Source organism: Prionailurus viverrinus, chromosome X, assembly GCF_022837055.1.
Source record: "Prionailurus viverrinus isolate Anna chromosome X, UM_Priviv_1.0, whole genome shotgun sequence".
Classification (NCBI taxonomy): Eukaryota; Metazoa; Chordata; class Mammalia; order Carnivora; family Felidae; genus Prionailurus; species Prionailurus viverrinus.
Window position 1 is genome coordinate 82512768 of NC_062579.1, and position 21212 is coordinate 82533979.

General features: G+C 38.7%; 1 protein-coding gene across 1 annotated transcript in view; it reads right to left on the reverse strand.

Annotated features, from left to right (window-relative positions):
• The window catches only part of GUCY2F (guanylate cyclase 2F, retinal), an 89732-nt gene that overhangs the window by 30568 nt on the left and 37952 nt on the right, over positions 1-21212 (reverse strand). Inside the window, exons 7-8 of the mRNA XM_047844265.1 lie at positions 15753-15842; positions 276-452 (exon numbers count right to left, since the gene is read on the reverse strand). Of these exons, the coding sequence (XP_047700221.1) occupies positions 276-452; positions 15753-15842 (267 nt within the window). The remainder of the gene's footprint in view (positions 1-275; positions 453-15752; positions 15843-21212) is intronic.

The following is a 21212-nucleotide window of genomic DNA, read 5'->3' on the forward strand; positions in this document are numbered from 1 at the left end:
TGCTTAAGGCAAAGAGTGCTCAATGGCAACAGGAAGTAAAGACAAATCTGGCCCTCAAATTGAGGAACAGGGGTGGGAAGAGTAAACTTTTTCTATATCAGTACCTTATAATAGATATGGACAAAGGGACTACGAGAAGGGATGGGGGCAGACCATGGGTAGGAAGGTGGAAGAGTGAGATCATCACAATGACCCAAGGAAAATAAAACATCCCAAAAACATTTAAATTCTAATCTCTAGGGAAAATCTAAAATTTCCTCAGTCTTTCCATTAACCTTGATGAGATCCAACAGAAGTGATGATTTAAACATCCAGTCAAGTTTCACATCCTGATTTGTCAATATGTCTTCTAGGCTCCTTCTGGAACAGAATTCTGTCACAATGGCAAACATTCCTGAATCATAGAAGAAGCCCAATAAAGGGTTAATATTTTCATGACGTAGGTCCTTCATCTGGAAACAGAGGGAGAGAGAAAAGTCACAACTGTCCTGTCACAACTGGGGACTAGAGTTTAGAGCACATACCCTTCTCTTCATTCTTCCTATGACTGGTTGCTGTGATAAGCTGAATTTTGGCCCCCATTGTCTCCAATCTCTGATTTTAGTCCTGTGATTGTTATGTTATATTGCAAAAAGTAGGCCTAATCTGATTATATGAGTCCTTCAAACCAGAAGAGGAGGGAGGAGCAAGAGTCAGAGTCAGAGGAGCAAGAGTCAGAGCAAGAGTCCTCAAAGTGTGAGGACTCAACACTCCATTGTTGACTTTGAAAATGGAGGAAGGAGGCTACAAGTCAGGGAATATGGGCAGCCTCTGGAAGCTGCAGACAGCTCTCAGCTGACACCCAACAAGGAAATAGGGACTTCAGTCTTACAACTGTACAGAACTAAATTCTGCTGACAATCTGACTGAGCCTAGAAGTGATTTGCCCCCAGAGACTCCAAATAAGGGTCCAGCGTGACTGACACCTTAACTTCAGCCTTGTGTGATACTAAGTGGAGCACCCAGCTGAGTACACATAGACTTCTGATCTACAGAACACTGAGATAATAAATGGGTGTTGTATTAAGCCACTAAGTCTGTGCTATTTTGGTATGGCCATAAAGGTTCTGCTCACCAATTCCACTGTGTCTGTTGGGGAAAGGGGTTTCCCACATAACCAAGCAATTATTCAACACCAGCTGGGTGTCCTATAATTCAATTCTGACAATACCTGCCTGGAGATAGCATCAGATACCACAAGCTAAGGGTTCAGTTCTACAAGATTGCTCCCATACACACACACTTCAGACACCAGTGACAAATCCAGGTCACCTGGGCTTCTGACAAACCAGGAATAGATTGGAGGTTCCAATAATTTGCTAGAGTGATTCGCAAAATTCACAGAAACATTTTACTTACTAGGTTACCAGTTTATTATAAAAGGATATAATTCAGGAACAGCTAGATGGAAGAGATGCATAGGGCAAGGTATAGGGGAAAGGTGTGGAACTTTCATGCCCTCTCCAAGCATGTGCCACTCTCCCCAAATCTGCACATGTTCACCAACCTAGAAGCTCTCCAAACCCTGTCCCTTGAAGTTTTTATGAAAGCTTCATTACATAGACATGATTGATTAAATCATGGGCCATTCATGATTCATTCAACCTTCAGCCCCTCTCCCTTCCCCAATTGTCAAGGGGGTGGGACTGAAAGCCTCAACCTTCTAATCACGTGGTTGGTTCCCCTGGCAACCAGCTACCATCCTTAGATGTACTCCAAACATCTCGTTAACATAATAAAATACACCTTTACCATTCTCCTCACTTAGGGAATTCCAAATGTTTTAGGAGCTGTGTGCTAGAAATAAGGATGAAAACAATATATATATTATAAATATATTATATATATATATGTAGTATATATATATATATATACAGTATCATAGGCAGTGATAGAAAATTAACGCAATGGTCAGAGGGAGATTTTAGAGAGAGATCTATCTTAGCATATTCTAAGTGAATATTAGGTCTGTGGCCTTCTTCCTGATTCGTTGAGGACTCTGGAATGGAGCTCAGTGAGCCAGGAGAACTAAAGAAGTTTAATACAATAACAGATTGTCTATTTGTGGATATTCATCTCTCCAGTGTCTATTAAAATAGATAGCCTATATAAACATCAGGCCAAACTCTATAAAACTTGTTTCAGAAGAAACATCTAGAATTTTTACCACATTTTCCCTTTGCATCATTCATTTTTTCACTAATGCAAAAAGCATTCAGTGTGTGCCCACATGTCCAAGGCACTGGACTACATACATGCTAGAGATGCAGAGATACACAAAATGAAAAGAGCTCACATTCAAAGAGGGGTGATAGACAAATAAGCTGACAGCTGTATTTTACTGTGAAATGTATTCTTACGGAAGGTTGCATGGCATGCTGGGGGAGCTCAGATGTTAATTCAGCCTGAAGGATCAGAGAAGCCTTCCGTGAGGAGGTAATGTCTTGACTGCCAGGAAGGACAAATACGGGTTGACCAGATGAAGGTGACAGGGTGGGAGGGGCTGAGAGTAGGAGCATGTTATGTTGAGGAAATTGAAACAGGTTTAGGGTGGCCAGAACAGAGTGTAAGGGAAAGAATATGAGACAAAAGACTGGAAAGAGAGAGACAGGAACCACATTCCATGGGTCTTTGACAACCTTGATACGGTATTTGAAATTTATATTATGGGCACTCAATAATTGCTATCTACTATTCTTACTATTTAAAGGGGATGAGAGGGAAAAGGGCTCCATGATCACTTCCAGATTTCTACCTGGATTCCTGGGCAGATAGCAGTCTATATATTGATATAGGGGACTCAGGGATGGTGTAGTAATGGATATGTTGGTGTCCCACCCATTTCCCCTTTACTGTGCATCACTCAGCTGCTGTGAATGTTGGCTGATAACTCACAGCTGTTCATTCTCAGGAAAATTGTCCTAGGGTCCAAGCCAAATGGAAGCCAACTTACCTTAAAGGTTTTGTCCCACCCACAGACCTTAGCCAATGATTGACTCCCTGGGAATGGTACAAAAGTCCAACTCCCTGGCCTCAAGGTGGGACTCCTGATATAACTTGCACTCCAGCATTTTCCCCATGAGATCACACTGAAGCTAGTCTCCAGCTGAGATCACATACTTGCTGAACTATTACTTCTGCCCTATGCTGCTTCCCTCACTCCCTTTCTCTTGAAGCAATGAGTAATTTGAACAAGAATCTCCTCTCAGGCTCAACTTTTAGAGAATCTGACCTAAAATAGATGAAAAAACAAAATTTTGGTGATGAGGAAGGCAAATTAATTCAGCTTGGGAATTGTTAAGAATGAGGTGCCTGTGGGACATCAAGGTGGAACTATTCCAAAGACAGTTGGATATTCAGGGTTTGGAGCTCAGGAAAGAAGTCTGATCTAGATGGATAAATAAACTCAGGAACTGTAAACATGCAAAGCATGGTATATGAAATTAATGGGAGTGGCTAAGATAGCCCAAGGAAAGCCTACAGAACAAAAAGAGAACAGGAAAATATCAACATTTAAAAAATGGTAAAAGGAAGAACATCCTACATAGACTTAGAAATAAGGCCAGGGAAGTGGAGAAAAGACTGTTTAGAACAATATTATGAACACCACAGAAAGAGTTTCAGGAAACTGAGGTAAATGACAGAAAGAATTTCAGGAAAATGTTATCAATACCAGAGAAGTCAGATGAAGATGAAGACAGAAAAGTAGCTGATGAATTTGACCATCAATAAATTATTAATAATAGAAACTTACCCTATTAATATGTTTACACAGATATACAAAGATATATATATTCTACATATATTTCACAAATTATACCTACATTTCATGTGGGAAATAAGGAAAAGGATTAAATCACAAATTATTCTATGTTGAGCATTGAGACTACAGTGGGACATTTATTGAGATGGAGTACACTGGCTTAGAATATGAGTCTACTTCTCCAACAGGGTGATGTAAGCTGAGGTTAAATTATCCCTAGTGGAATTGGCAGCTATTAACCATTAAAGGTGCCTTTTAAGCATAAAAGCCTGGCACCCATGACAAGTCATTTAGTACAAATGCAGCTTAAACCAGCTAAGACAGACATGGAAATTCAGCCCACACTAGTAAAGTGGGCACTTTCTATTAAAGTTTTATTGTACCATCTCTTATGGAGCAAGCAGCCAATACTATAGGTTCTAAACCTCTTTTAGAAGACAGAATACAAAGTGTCTATGTCTGCCAGCTATTCAACACAAATCTATTTCCTTTTCTTATTCGAAAAACATCTAGTCCACATTTTATAGTCTCCCCTGGAGCTAACTGTAGCCATATGACTGAATTCTAAGGAGTGAAATGTAAGAGGAAGTGACATGTGCCATTTCTAGGCTAAGGCTTTTAAGAAGTAAATATATGCCTTTCATGTTATTTTTCACTTGTATAGATGAATGCAGATGATGGCAGTGTCCTAGAAGAAGACAGAGGCATAAGATGGTCATATCTTATGATATGGGTCCCCAAATCCCTATATTGGAAAGAAGTCACCTGCCAACAAAGAACACCTGCATTGTACTGTTATTTGGATGAGAATTAAACTTCTTCTATGTTTGAGACATTAAATATTTAGGGGTCTATTTGTCACAGCATCTAGCTTTACATTAGGAGCCTTAGCATGGAAAAAGTTCAGGCCTGGGTTTTCCCTAGATCTTTACAGTCATATGTCCTCAGCTACAACCAATAGAGAAGAGCCCACATAGGAACCAGGTAGATACTTACATGCAGTCATGTCCTACTGATATTCTGGACAGCCCAAGGAAGCAAAGAATCTTTGGAACACCTTTTTTTTTAGCAAGATGGTCATCTCAACATTTCCTGGGCAATCATGTACCTCACCCCTTCAATAATATGTCCCTAAGTGGTTGCCATCAAATGTTCAAGACTTCAATTGTCCTGTCTCCCAAGATGTTTGTTAGTACTGCACCTACATAAAAACTTTAAGCATTCAATCACCAGAAAAAAAACTGGTCCTGAGTCAAGCATTAGCTTAAGTGGTCTTAAATATAGCTTTAACTGCTTGAAAATGTTTCTGGGACATAGTAACATCAGCATAATTCCTACTTGCACTGCAGCTGCAATACCACATCAGTACCTGCCATTGCTATATCAGCCATTGCTACATGTTTTGGCAATAAGGTTTTCTACCTCCATGGACTAAATGGCTGCTTATGTCTGTTTCCTCTATTTCATTTTGTTTTGTTTTGATGTAGAGAGCTATTGTTCAAGACCTCCTACCCTTGTACCAACCTATTCACTCTTTACCACCTAGAGGTCAATGGTTGTGTAGAACATATTAACCAGGTATTAGTAGATTTCTGATGCTATGTTTCCTGCTGGTAACACTTTATTAACTTAAAAAGCATGTGTTGAGTACCTTATTATATGTTAGGCACTGAGTTAGCCAGCTTAGGGATGGTGACAAATGGTGAACAAAATATTATATGGCCCCTGACCTCTTAATTAAATAGTTACATGAATAAATGTAAATGTGCAACTCTGACAAGTCCTATAAAGGGGAGATACATAATGTAAGTGTGCATAATTGGGGCTTTGACTAATCAGAGAGGTTGAGGGAGGGTTCCTGGAAAGTGACAATTGAGTTGGGAGTTAAAAGATCAGTGGAATTAACCAGACAAAGAAAAGAGAGAAAAGTGTTCCAGAGACTGAAATAGCATGTGAAAAGGCTCTGTGCTAGGAGCATATCAATCCAGGGACTGAAAAAAAGTCAGTGTGGCTGACACAGAGAGGACAAGGGAAATATTGTGGTATGAGATAAGGATGAAGAGGCAAGGGAGAACCAGACCATGGAGGATCTAATAGACCATTTTAAATAGCTTTTTCTTTATATTAATAGCAATTAGAGGGATTTCTATACCATGTAGGATGTAGTAAGTCATGTCAGACTACCATTCCTGATACCATAACATTAAAAAGCCAGATAAATTGCAAAAATATCATATTTTAAAAGACCATGAGGATATGTAGAAGCAAAAAAAAAAAAATAGGACCTAAAATTGAGGGGGGGCAGGAGCCCTTCTGAGATAAGGAGACTGCTGCCAGCCATTTTCTTCCTTGGGGACATTTGCTAATCCTTAACACAGGCTGAAGATCAGGTTTAGCCTACCAGAAGGGTTTTTCTGAGAAAAAGAAAATCAGCAAAGTTTCAGCAATTGTGGAGTACTGGCATGACAATTAATAAACTTCAGGAGACCTAAATGTGAGCTGGCTCCCCCGCACACACAGTATATATTCTGAGTTTGGAGGCTATATAGAAGACTAGGAAGCTTCTATAAAGTGGGCTGAAACCTCCTTTAGTCTCCTAATATTTAAGACACAAAGTTGCCACAAACACATGGCTGGTGTTTTCCTCAAGATATTTGCCAAACCTAGAAGCATCATGGGGTAAGGGTAGAGGCCAAAGAGTAAAGACCAAAGGATACGAAGCATAGTCTGAACATACTAATCTTTCAAAGTGAAGAATACAGAGCTCTTCAGGCTTTTCAAGGGACAGGCTTGGGAAACATAACAGGACTAGAGGTGTATTGAGTCTAATTAAAACTACAACACACCTTCAATTCAGCTCAGTCTCTGATTAAATTAATGTGATTACTCCCTCACCCTACCCACCTAACAGATGAAAAGAAAAAACCCTCATTGGTAGAACATATTACCTGGAGCCTCTACAGTGTCTTTATATAAAATATCTACCCACATAATAAAAAAAATTACTAGATATTTGAAGAGACAGCAACAATGGAAGACAGAAGACAATGGAACATGTCTTTAAATAATTCATAGACAAGAAAAACCTGATAAAATATGGAACAGTATTTTTAAAACCATGAAAGCAGTAGAGAGTGAACAAGAGCATAAATGGAGGTAAAATTAAACCTGAAAAGCACACTAAAATAGGTAAAATTGTATTTGCATTTGTGTTTGTTTTGTTTTGTTTTTATGATTTTACATGCACCTCAAACTGCACATGAGTTAAGGGCAGAAACTGCATCCTGGCAGGTTCGAGGTGTAAGAAGGCAAAGTTTTGAGCCAACAGGACACCTAGAAAGTCAGGGAAGAATACCTGGAAGGTGATGTGCTGTAGAGAAAATTCAATCCCAAAATATACATATAAAATTTATTCAAAACTACATTTATCATTGTGAGCATTTAATAAAGTATATAATTGTGAATCTTTATGTTGTACACCTGAAATTAATATAATAGTGTATGTCAACTCTACTTCAATGCAAGTTTTTTTTTTTAATCTTCCCAAATCTTTGGCTGAATGTTAATCTTTGCATGCTTAGGGAAAGTCCCAGGGACCCTATAAAAAGGCAACAACTAAACCTGCAAGTATGGACCAGAGATTTTAGTTACTGCATACCACATGGGAGAAGAAGTTGAAAACTGAGTCTAGCCAAGATAACTGCCTGCAAAAAAAAAATCATTCTTCAGAGCAATATAACAGAATCCAGAGTTTCTAAAATGTATCATTCGTTATATTCAGCAATCAACCAACAAGTCTTAGATATGCAAAGAAGCAGGGAAATGTGACCTATACTCAAAAAAATAAAAGCAATCAGTAGAAATCAACCCTGAGATGATAGAGATGTTGCAACTAGCATAAAAAAACTTTAAAGCAGATATTACAAAAATAGTTGAGGACTTAAAAGACAACATATGCAAAATAAATATACAGATAGGGAACATCACAGAGAAACAGAAACTATAAATATGAATCAAATGGAAATTCTATAGCTGGAAAATATAATAACTGAGGTTAAAAAAATTCACTAGATTGGCTTAGGAGATGACAGAAAAGTCAATAAACTTGAAGAGAGATCAATAAAAAATACACTAATCTGAAAAACAGAGAAAAAAGGATTGGGGATAAAATGAATAGAGTCGCAGGGATCTGTGTGATAATATCAAGCAGCCTAGCACATACGTAACTTCAGTTTCAGATGAATACAAGAGAGAATGAAAAAGAAAAGAAAAAAGAAATAGTAGCCCCAAATTTCTTGAATTTGTTGAAAGACTTCCATTTAAATATCCAAGAATATCTTCATTGAACCCCAAACAGAAGAAATACAACCTAGGAACATCACACTCAAACTCCTGCCATTTGAAAATCAACTTAAACATCTAAGAAGCTCAGTGAACCCTAAACAGATTAAACACAAAGAAAACTACACGTATACCCATCATAGTCAAACTCTTGAAATCTAAAAATAAACTTTTAAAGACAGAGAATATATTTTTTAAAAATCTTCATGATTAAAAAAAATTTTCACAGAAAATCAGAAATAGGGACATGTGTGAAAAAACCTTCAGGTAACATCAAACCCAAGAGTAAAACATTAAATCATTTTCCTCTCGGGCAAAGACCAAGGCATGGATGTCTTTCTTCATCATTTCTACTCAATACAGTGTGAAAACATCAAAACACTGATGAGAAAAATTAAAGAAAATGTAAATAAATGAAGATCTATACCACGTTAATGGACTGGAAAATTCAATATTGTTAAGATGTCCATCATTCCTAAGTTGATTTACAGATTCATACACTTCCTATCAAAAGTTCCAGAAGGTTTTGCTTAAGTAATAGAAGCTGATTCTAGGATTTATTGAAAATTAAAATGAACTACACTATCCAAACAATCTTGAAAAAGAACAAGTTGGAGGAGTTTACACCACTTGACTTTAGGACTTACTCTAGAGCTCTGGTAATTAAGTAGTGTGATATTGGCAGTAGAGTACATTAATGAGTTAATATAACAGAGTAGAGAGTCCAAAAATATACCTACACATATATAGTCAGTTAATTTTTACCAAATTGAAAAGTTAACTCAATGGAGAAAGGAAAGCTTTTTTAAAGCAGTTGTCAAGGAACATTGGATATCTCTATGGAAAAGCAATGAACCTTGATCATTTTCTCAGTCCATACACAAAAAAGTAATTCAAGATGGGTCATCATCCTAAATCTAGACTCTTGGAATAGGCAAGGATTTCTGGGCAATAAAATAAAATAATAAACTGAACTTCTTCAAAATTGAAAATTTTGCTCATCAAGAAATGCCACTAAGAAAACAAATAAGCCACAGACTTAGAAAAAATAGTGTAAAACATATATCTGACCAAAGGTTTATATCTAGGATACATGAAGAATGTCTCTGAATCAAAAATTAAAAGACCAAAAAAAAAAAACAACCCAGCAATTTTGTATTAAATGGCAAAAAGTTGAATGGGCAATTTACAAAAGAAGATACACAAATAAATTATAAACATATGAAAAAGTGTTTCACAACTTTAGCCACCAACAAAATGCAAATTAAAACCACAATAAGATACCACTTCACACACACCAGAAAGGCAAATATCAAAGACAGGTGCTGCTGAGAATTTAGAGCAAATGGAACATCCATATGCTTCTGCAAGGAGTGTAAAATATTATAACCAATTAATTAGAAGAACTGTTTGGATGTTTCATATAAAGTTACATTTGTCTCTGCTGTACAACTCATCTAGTCTATTTTTTTAAGATTTTATTTTCATAAGTGATCTCTACCCCCAACATAGGGCTCACACTCACAACCCTGAGATCAAGAGTCACATGCTCTACAGACTCAGCCAGGTGCCCCTCAGTTAGTCCATTCTTAAGTATTTACCCAAGAGGAGTGAAAACATATGTTAACAAAAATACTTATAAAATATTTATAGTTGCCTATTAAAAGATGTTCAATATCACTAATCATCAGAGAAGCAGAAATCAAAACAACAATGATATATCATGTCAGGCCCACTAGGGTGGCTACTATTAAAAAAAAAAGCAAAAAAAAAAAAACAAAAAACAAAAAACAGAAAATAACAAGCATTGGCAAGGCAATGGAGAAATTGGAAGCCTTGTGTACTATTGATAGGATTGTAACTAAATGGTGCAACCACTATGGAAAATTGTATGAATATTCCTCAAACAATTAAAAATAGAGCTGCTATATGAATCAGTAATCCTACTTCTGGGTATATATCCAAAGAATTGAAAGCAGGGTGTCAGAGAGATATTTGCACACCCATATTCAGAGCAGCACTATTCACAGTAGCCAAGAAGGGGAGCCAACCAAAGTGTCCACCAAGAAATGAGTGAATAACATACAATGGTGTATTATTCAGCCCTAAGAAGGAAGGAAATCCAGTCACATATTACCACAAGGATGAATCTCGAAGACATTATGCTGCATGGAATAAACCAGTCACAAAAAGACAAATGCTATGTGATTCCTCTTATATAAGGTTTCTAGAGTAGTCAGATTCACAGAAACAGAAAACAGAATGGTGGTCAGCAGGATTTGGGGGGAGGGGAAAAAGAGAGTTGTTGCTTAATGAATACAGAGTTTCAGATTTGCAAGATTAAAAAGTTCTGGAGATCTATTTAACAACAATGTGAAAATATACTTAACAGGCCTGAACTGTGTATTTAAAAATAGTTAAGGAGGCACTTGTAATGAGCACTGGGTGTTTTATGTAAGTGATGAATCACTAAATTCTATACCTGAAACTGAAACTAAAGTTGATTCATCATAAAAAAAGTTAAAATGGTACTTTTGCGTTTTTTCACAATTAAAAAGAGTATAGTTGCCTTATACATTACACCAAAAAAACTAGAAAGTAGCCAAATGTTCATCAACAGGAGAATGATAAACTGTGATACATTTATAAAATGAAATACTACTCAGCAATTTTAGAAAATGAACTACTATTACCTTCAAAAACATGAATTAATCTTAAAAGCCACTATGTTGAGGGAGAAAAACCAGGCACATAATAGTACGTGCTGTATTATCCTATTTATATGAAATCAAAGAACAGAAAAAAATACTAATTTATGATGATAGAAATCAGAAAAGTGGTTGCCTTTTCTGACAACCACTAGGTTGAGTAGGGGTAGGAGCAATGACTGACAAGGGAAACAAGGAAACTTTCTAGGATGATGGACACTCTACATTTTGTTTTGGGGAGTGGTTGCACAGATATATGCAACTGTCAAAAATCATTGAGTAAAACATCTAATTAAACCTGAATAAAAAATATATTTTAAAAACACAATGATACTATGTGAAATGAGCTGGCCACAAAAAGACAAAGGCTGTATGATTCCACTTACATGAGATAGCTAAATTCACAGAGACAGAAAATAGAATAGTGGTTACAAGGAGTTACAAGGAGGGAGTGGGTAAGGGGAGTTGTTTAATGGATACAGAGTTTCAGATTTGTGAGGTGAAAAAGTTGTGATAATCTGTTGCAAAGTAATGTAAACATACTTAACACTACTGAACTATATACTTAGAAATGGTACACTGTGTTATGTTTTTATCATAATTAAAAATAAATATTAAAAAACAAAACAATGAGGGGGCACCTGGCTGGCTCAGTTGGTAGAACATGTTGACTCTTGATCTCAGGGTCATGAGCTTATAGCCCTACCTTCCGCATAGAGATTACTTAATAAAATAAAATTTAAAAAACAACATTGAGATACCCCTATAAATCCAGTAGAATGGCTAAAACTATGAAGACTGACAGTAACAAATATTGCTGATGATGTAGAGCAAAGGGAACTCTTACAACTTGCATGCAGGAAATCAAAATGGGAAAAGGTTTGATAGTGTCTTATAAACTTAACTGTACACTATACGTTAACATAGAAATTCCACTCCTAGGTGTTTAACCAAGAGAAATTAAAATGTGTCCATAAAAAGACTTGTAAAATAAAAGAGAGACGTGCATAAAGCATATTTATAGCAGCTACATTCACAATAGTCAGAATTGGAATCTGCCAAAATGCCCACCAATAGGAAAATGCATAATTAAATTGTGCTATAATCATACAATTGAATACTACTCATCAATGAGAGGAACAAGCTATTTATACACACACAATAACGTTGATTAATATCAGTTGGTATGTTGTATGATACTACTTCTATGAGGTTACAGAATAAGCAAAATTAATGTAAGATAGGAAAAATACCTGGAACACTGGGTCCGTCTTTGGGGGGGGGGGGGGGGGTGGCACAAATTTACTGAAGAACACAAAGGAAATTTCTAGAGAAAAAAGAAATGTTTTTAAACTTTTTTAAAGTTTTATTTATTTATTTTTTAAAGAGAGAGAGACAGAGAGAGATTACTAAGTAGCCAGGGTATTAGATGGTACAGAGAATATGCCAATGGGGAAGAACATGAGCCTGGGAGACATGGCCTGATTTTTCTACATATACTTCTGCAGAAATCAGGGCCCTAAAAGGTGTTGAAAGTCATCAGTCCTTTGGCCTTCTGACTCCAGCTGTTTGTCTTTCAAGAACATCTGTCTCATTGTACACGACTCTTCTATAGCTGGCTCCCCAAGATCTGCTTTCAAGTCTGGTTCCTGGTATCCAGTCCCAAAATTTTAAGATCATGAAGGCACATAAGTAGTCAAGGCAGTGTTGGATGCATAGTGATAGCACAGTCAGATCTGCCTCCTGCCCCATAGAAGCACTAGAAAGGAATTAGGGCCTCTCACATGGTAAATTCTGGAAAACTGTGGCCTTCTCCCTAGAACTGAGTTGCTATCTGTACCTGACATGGCCACACAAGTCAGTAAGGGCACACATAAAAAGACGTCATGAGAATAATAGGAACCAGTTTTCTCATTAAAGAACAGAGTTACAATAAGGAAAGGGGAAAGGACAAAATAAACTCTGTGGCATTCAATAATAATTAGAAGTATAAATATGAACTCATGGTTTTAGATAAATGATACATAGATAGGAATACAATTAAAACCCATACATGCACACTGATATAAATCTACGAATAAATAAATAAATGGTAGAGAAGGTAAGGCTCTTTCTTATAATACAATACCAACCAATAAACATAAAAAGAACATAGGAAACTAGTGGGCAAAAGTTTGAAGAAAAACAAGATATTTACACAAACTTGAAGTATCTGTTTACAGATTATGTATGAATTACAGTGGGGAAAAAACCCAGTAACTCTATAGTGGAGAAATCTAGTAGATTTTGAAACCACCTAAACTAAGTAATCAAAATTAACATCACCAATAATGGGACAACTGATATTGTGTGCCTCCTAATAAAAAGCACTTTGAAAAGGACAATGCATCACTTCTGTAGTCTTTTGGTTGAAGATGCATAACCTAAATCAAACCATGAGGAACACGGGATAAACCCAAATTGAGGGACCACCTATCAAATAACTGACCTGAAGTCTTCAAAAATATCAAGGTGAAGGGGCACCTAGGTGGCTCAGTAGGTTAAGCATCCAACTTTGGCTCAGGTCATCATCTCACAGTTTAGGAGGTTGAGCCCTGCAATGGGTGAGCTTGAGCCCCATTATGGGCTCTGTACTCTCTCTCTCTCCCTCTGTCTCTGAACCTCGTGGGATTCTCTCTGTCTCCCTTTCTCTCTCCCCTTCAGTCACTCGTGTGCTCTCTCTCAAAAATAAATAAAATGAAATAAATAAATATATATATATATATATATATATTTTTTTTTTTTTTTTTTTTTTTTTTTTTAAATAAAAAATATCAGGAGCCTGGGTGGCTCAGTCAGTTGAGCATCTGACTTTGGCCCAGGTCATGATCTCACAATCTGTGAGTTCGAGCCCCACATTGGGCTCTGTGCTGACAGCTCAGAGCTTGGAGCCTGCTTCAGATTCTGTGTCTCCCTCTCTCTTGGCCCATCCCCCACTAATGCTCTGTCTCTCTCTCTCTCTGTCAAAAATAAATAAACATTAAAAAAAATTTAATAAAAATAGAATAAAAAATATCAAGGTGTAGACAAAAACAGAGAAAGGCTGAGAAACTGTTCCAGATAAAAGGCAACTAAAGAGGCATGACAACTAACCACAATATGTGAACCTGGATTGGAAACTGGTCTGGGAAAAATTAGCTATAATGTATTTATGACCATTGATAAAATTAAAATATGGATACTAGTTACACAACATTATTGTATCAATATTCAATTTTCTAATTTTGATAATTATACCATAGTTATGTACAAGAATGCCTTTTTTAAGGAAATACACACTGATATATTTACAAGTAGAAGGGCAGATGTCTACACCTTACTCTCAAATGATTCAGAAAAAATAATACATAAATTTATAAGTAGAGAATGAAAAACAATTGGGCAAAATGTAAACACTTGCTTAATCTGGATAGGGTATACAGGAATTCCTTTAATTATTCTTGCACCTTTTCTGTAGATTTGAAATTATATCAAAAGTAAAAATTACCCAAAAATCACAGACACACTGTACCTTGGGCCAATACCTATTGTTTTCTTTCCATACTTCTAGTTAATCAGCTCCCCCAAGTTTGGCCCTGTTTGGCTCCAGACTTTGAATGTAGCTCTCTATTTAGCATCCTGGATCATCAAATGAGTGTGGAATTTCCTATTCTAGCCTGACTTTGGTCCCCCTTCTAGATTTATCTCTCATTATTTTACCTTCAGCTCCAGACATCAAAACCACATGTAAGAGAAATACCAAACCATAACATCTCATCTGACCCCTGGGGTTCATTCCATCTACCATGGGCCACATATCTTCTATTTCTCCATTTTCTTTGTTTTTTCACTTGTACAGTATTCTGGATGTGTATCATTCTTACCTCTTGGATTGATTTGAACTTGCCTGCTTCATAAATGTGAAGAAATCTATCATTACTTTCTAAAACTCCCACTCTCATGAGTCTGAAGGAACCAGAAACAGTCTCTGGAAATCTTTATGGACTCACAGTTCAAGGACGTGCCAAGATTTTAAATGGTTTGGGAGGAGCTGGGGTGCCTGGGTGGCTCAGTTGGTTGAGCATTGGACTCTTGATTTTGGCTCAGATCATGATCCCAGGGTCATGAGATCAAGCCCCAAGTTGAGCTCCATGCTGAGTACAGAGCCTGCTTCAGATTCTCTCTCTTTCTGTCTCTCTCTTTCCCTCCTCCTCTCTCTCTCTCTCTCTCTCTCTCTCTCTCTCAAATAAATTTTTAAAAAATGTTTGGGAGGAATCATCATCACCCCTGACATAGCTACACACTGCTTCCTTAAACAAACTATCTAAGGACTCTTTAAACATAATTAGTGGGACTGGGCAAATCATTTTTCTTATGCAAGAAATAATCACAAAATGACTTTTCCAGGCCTGGCAACTGAAGATTTTGAATAATTGTGGGTTGTCTACTTAATCATAATAGCTACTATCTTACAAAGAAGCTATATGTCAGGAAATGTGCAAGATTCTTTATGTGTATTCTCCCTTTTAATCCTCACACCAACCCTTGGGAAGTAAACATTTATATATATATATATATATATATATATATATATATATATATTTTTTTTTTTTTACAAACAAGGAAAGTAAGGCCCAGGGAATGTAGGTGACTTGCCCAAGTTAAAACAGCTCTGAACTGGTAGAGCTGAGAATTGAATCCTTCATGTCCCTTTGACTTCAGAGTCCATACATTCTTCCTTCACAGCATCACCCAGTCATATCAACCCAATAGCAATCCTGCAGTTTCCTTGCACTGATTTGTTAAGGGGACTTCCTAACAGCTGGTGTTCATTGCTCTGGAAAAAGGATTGGTTTGAGTAGGTAAATGAGGGTTTCTCATACCATTTCAAACATATTACTTGCACGTGCTTTGATGGACTTAATGTCTCCAAAACCTCCAGAGGGGAACTTCTTCAGCCACACCCAATCACCCTGGAAAGAAAAGGAAGAGGGGGTGATAAGACTTAGTTGCCAACACCTTCAGAGCAAAGGCTCTTCCATACACAGGGTTTTTAATCTGACCATCAACTCAAACATGCTTTGTTCCTCCCCCATTACCCTCCACCACACGGACACTCTGTGTTTGAGGTAAAAATGAGGCCATGCGGAGAAGTTAAATGTAAGCTCCAACTAACTAAAGACAGGGAAACCACTGCAGGTATGCAGACCCCAGAAAAGCAATGATACCTCTCTCCACAATGCCTCCCTTCAATAACTGCAGGAAGCGCTAGGTCATTTCCTTTATTCATAGCTAAGTGATGTAGCACCAGGTTCTCTGCGATTAATGGTGATGGTTGTGATTCTTACTGCCTCGAGGCATCTGTGTTGGGAGATGTAGGGCAGGAGACAGAATGCAGCGAATGTTGTCTGCATTTACCTTGATCCATTTTTCTCTCATGGGACAGGCTATTTTGGGGGAACTCTCATGCTTCAATCATAAACCAGTTGGCTTAAATGTACCTTAAACATTTCTTATCTGGATGCACACATGTACCACCGTGGTAATAGGAGTAATCTAGACTCTTCCAGAAGTCCTTTTGACTTTTGAACCACAAAGCAGCTATTGCTAAGGCTGCGGTCAAGTCAAAAACCAACAATTATCTTATTGTCTTCACTTTAACACCAGGGCCTGACAGATAACTTTCCTCTACGTGCATAGCCTCAAGGATTCATCAGTCATCAAGCCCTATTTAGTTTCTGTCCGACCCAAATTTTTTGAAAAAGCAATACAAATATAGATCTCTTTTTCTCCATAATAATAATAATGCCTTACATTTGCACAGCGCTCTTTACTCTTCGAAGGGCTTTCACATCTATTACCTATAGCCTGGAGATTCCATTTCAGGCTGCACCAATTTGTCATCGAGTAGAGATAATAAAGCAGAGAGCTCTGTGCAATCAAATTCCAAGAATAAGAGAGTGTAACCACTCTCTTATTAAGGAATATATCCAGCTGTGGTACTGCATCTGGAGACCTGCCAGAGGCAAAGGCTAATAATGGGAGCTGCAGGCATCTGAGTTACTCACCCGCACTTTGTGTTATAGGGCATCTTTTAGCCAAGGAGCTTGAAACCCTTTAACTAGAGGCCTTCAGCCACTGGGCAAAACTGTGCCAGCCAGGCTCAGCACCCACAGAGTCTAGCAAGGCAGTCCAGGATCAGTGTCTGTCTGTGGCAGAATGGTCGAGCACGAAAGGCAGCCTTCCTAGACTCTTGCTCAGAAATTCCGTGAGTGCGGCCCCAGACCAGCTGCCTCGTGATCACCTGGAAACCGGTTAGAAAGGCCAATTCTCAAGCTCCACCCCACACTTAAAGTTTATTTATTTATTTTGAGAGAGAGAAAGAGAGTGCACAAGCAGGGGAAAGGCAGAGAGAGAGAATCCCAAGCAGGCTCTGCACCACCAGTGCAGAGCCCGACACAGGGCTCAAACTCACAAACCCTGAGATCATGACCTGAGCCGAAGTCGGATGCCTAACTGACTGAGCCACTCAGCACCACCATACTTACTTATTTAATCATAGAAGTCATGAGGGCCATACATGAGCTCTAAGTTGTAGCCTTCAGAGGACTTTGCCCTTTAGAAGGATCAAAGCCAAAGTTTAAGCTGAAAGAAAAAAATTCTAATTGGGAATTCACAAAGTCAGCAAATGTGTAGGATATACCAGTGGACAATAAAGCTTCCCACCATCTTTGGAACTATATTACTTGGGCCATGGTCACTATTAGTTGTTATTGCACCTTTGTGCTAATTAGAAAGGGTGCTTTCGGGGCACGTGGGTGACTCAGTCAGTTAAGTGTCTGACTTTGGCTCAGGTCATGATCTCACGGTTCATTGGTTCGAGTCCCACATCAGGCTCTGTACGGACAGCTCTGAACCTGGAGCCTGCTTAGCTCAGAGTCTGCTTCGGATTCTGTCTCCCTCTCTCTCTGCCTCTCCCCCACTCAGGCTCTGTCTCTCTTTCTCTCTCAAAAATAAAGATAAACAGTAAAAAAAAGAAAGAAAGAAAGAAAGAAAGAAAGAAAGGGTGCTTTCCCTCAACTAAAAAAATAGATATGTGAGAATATTCTTTTACAGCCTGTGGCAGCCCTGTGATGTTGGCCAGGAGCCCTGGCTGTATACATACATGCACGTGCCACACTCTTGTTTACTCATACATTCTCCAGATACCAGGGAACACATTCCACTAGCAGCATGGATACTCTGCATACCACCAAGCCCCAGAGCCTCTTTGTCAGGTTTGGAGTCAAGCTGTAAGGGTGGAGGTGAGAAGCTGAAATTGGACTTCCAAAGCTATTGGGCAGGAGACAGGAATGACCTCAAGAAACTCCTAGGGAATAGTCAAGATAGCATATAATCAGGTGCACATATGTTTACCAGTGATTACATATGTTCATAGTCAAGTGTGCTAGTATAAATGTAGGTATAAGAAGTTCCCACCCCCCACCCACCTCGTTCCAGAGCTAGGCTAGGAGACTAGGGCCTCTTTGCCCATTCCTTCACCACTCTCATATAACTTGGTATACATCTATAATGTGAATAGCACCCTCTTAGACATGGTGCCCTTGTTCAGTGCACAACCTGAACATCAGTACTGAGACTCTGCCAAAACCCAGTACCTGATACCTTCTTCCTGGAGTCAGCCATATTATAGACATGGGTTAGCCTTCTCTCTGACTTATTAGCTTTTAGAGAGAGTTAAGTAGAGCTTTTTTCCCAGCCAAATCACCAAATTTGAGAGCTGGAAAGGGTCTTGGATATCCCTATTCTAATCCATCCATATTTTGATAAAGAAACTAAAGTCCAAAGAGATTAAATGACTTGCCCAAGGTCAGAAAGCTAGGTAGTAACAGGACCAAGGTCTTCCACTTTCCACTTGATTGCTCTTTTCTCTCATGGGCTTTCTTTGGTTTGGGGGATTTGTGTGTGTTTGTTTTAAGATTTAAATAATTCTCACAAACTTTATAAGCAAATTTTTATTGAGACTCTGTGTGTCCTACTTCATGAATAATGAGGAAACGGAAGAAAATGGGCAGGTTTTATCTTCACCACACATACACTATTTGTTTTGTTTTGTTTTTGTTTTAAGAGAAAGAATGATAAAATAGTTCATTCATCATTCACTTTTTAATTAAGAAGAAGAAACATCAAACTCTACCCACTAAAGTTTTTAGAAGTAATTTAAAGTCCATCAGTTTTGCACTAAGGCCATGGAGCATTAACAGTCAAGAGAACAAGGTCCTGGGACACCTGTGTGGTTCAGTCGGTTAAGCACCTGACTTCAGCTCAGGTCATGATCTCATAGTTCATGGGTTTGAGCCCCGCATCAGGCTTTATGCTGACACCTGGAGCCTGGAACCTGTATCAGATTCTGTGTCTCCCTCTCTCTCTGCCCCTCCCCTGCTCGTGCTCTCTCTCCATCTCTCAAAAATGAATAAATGTTAATAAAGAAAAAAGTTAAAAAAGAGAATGAGGTCCTAGACCTGGCTCTGCCTCAAACTCAGGGGTGACCTTAGGGCAGCCACTTAATCAGCCTGAGCCCCAGTTTTCTTATTGAAAGAGCTGGACAATTCTGTGATGAGAGAGATGGTTGGTGGAAAGGAGAGGGGGGTGGGAGAGAGAGGTATAAGCGATATAGAAGAAAGTGGGAAGGCCTCCTGGGTGGCTCAGTTGGTTAAGCATCCAGCTCTTGATTTAGGCTCAAGTCATGACCTCACGGTTTGTGGATTCAAGCCCCGAGTTGGGCTCTGTGCTAACAGTGTGGAGCCTGCTTGGGATTCTCTCTCTCTCTCTCTCTCTCTCTCTCTCTCTCTCTCTGTCTGTCTCTGCTTTCCTCTGATCTCTCTCTCTCTTTCTCAAAATGAATAAACTTTTAAAATAAGGTGGGAAAATAGAAGAAAAGAGGCTCTGGGAAAGGAAGATGCATGGGGAGGGTGTGCAGTGGAGAGACAGAAATGAGACAAGGAGGAAAACACAGGGAGAGGCTGAGAGGCAGAACGAGTTGGAGATGAAGGGGGAGGATAAGTTCAATAGGTTCTCACCTAGTGTATCAGGGTTGCATTAATGCCTGCCTCACCCCTCTCCCCTACACTGTGGGGGCTATTAGAGTGGATCATGACATGTTCCCACTGTATCTGCAATTCACATTCTCTCTCCCCAGCAGGCTGCTCATCTGGCTTTCCTCTCTTATCTCAAAGAGGATCTATGAAATAAGGGCTGATTTTATGGTGCAGTTCCTAAGATTGTGCATCTCTGTGCGTAATCCAAGTGCAAATTTGTGTCACTGTCGCACAATGTTATGGCACATCCTAGAGAAGGCTGCCCTTTGCTAGTATTAGTTGTCTGCTACTCCAGGCACGTTATCTGGAACGTGCAGATCTTCCAATAACAATTCTTTTGAAAACCTGATTTATTTTAAATAGAAACTAGATAACGAATCTTCTTTAAAATACTCCTAATAGAGGATCGTTTCAGAAGACACACTGAACCGCTTTGTTTGATCTGTTGATTCAATTAACTTACACTCCCTCCCAGAGTCCTCTTCAGCCTTTGCCAGGCAGTTTTCCAGCTTCCGCTGTCTTCCTTCGCACCCTGCCATCAGCCTAATCTTGACTGCATGGTGTGGTATTATTCTAACAACCTCCTTTTGTGCAGATAAAGGCCCCCTTTGGCCTATACAGTTCAGAAATACTCATGATCTGACCGACCAACAGTCATTTATGGGAACTAACTCAACTTTCTGCCTCTTTCCGAAATGGGGAAATATCTGACAGATTCTTAAAGGCCAGTTACCTCCAGAGGTTTATTTTTTCCCTTCTCAATTCTACACTATAACCTTCCATCTCCACTAAATAAAACATACCACAATTCAACACATAAATTCTTCTACAGAATCAGGGAATCATAGCATATCTGAGCCAGAAGAGGCCTTAGAGATCTCTTAGTCCAACAATTCCCAGCCCTGGCTGCACACAGGGAACCTTTAAAAATATACCAATGCCAGAGGTGCCTGGGTGGCTCAGTTGGTTAAGCTTCCAACTTCTGCTTAGGTCATGATCTCATGGCTTGTGAGTTCAAGCCCCACATAAGACTTTGTGTTGACAGCTCAGAGCCTGGAGCCTGCTTTGGATTCTGTGTTTCCCTCTTTCTCTCCGCCCCTCCCCTGCTTGCACTCTCTCTCTCTCTCTCTCAAAAGTAAACATTAAAGAGTTTTAGAAAGAAAGAAAAATATACCAATGCCTGAGCTTACCCCATAGAATCAGAGTCACTAAAGATGAAGCCTAGGCACAGGTACATTTTTCAGT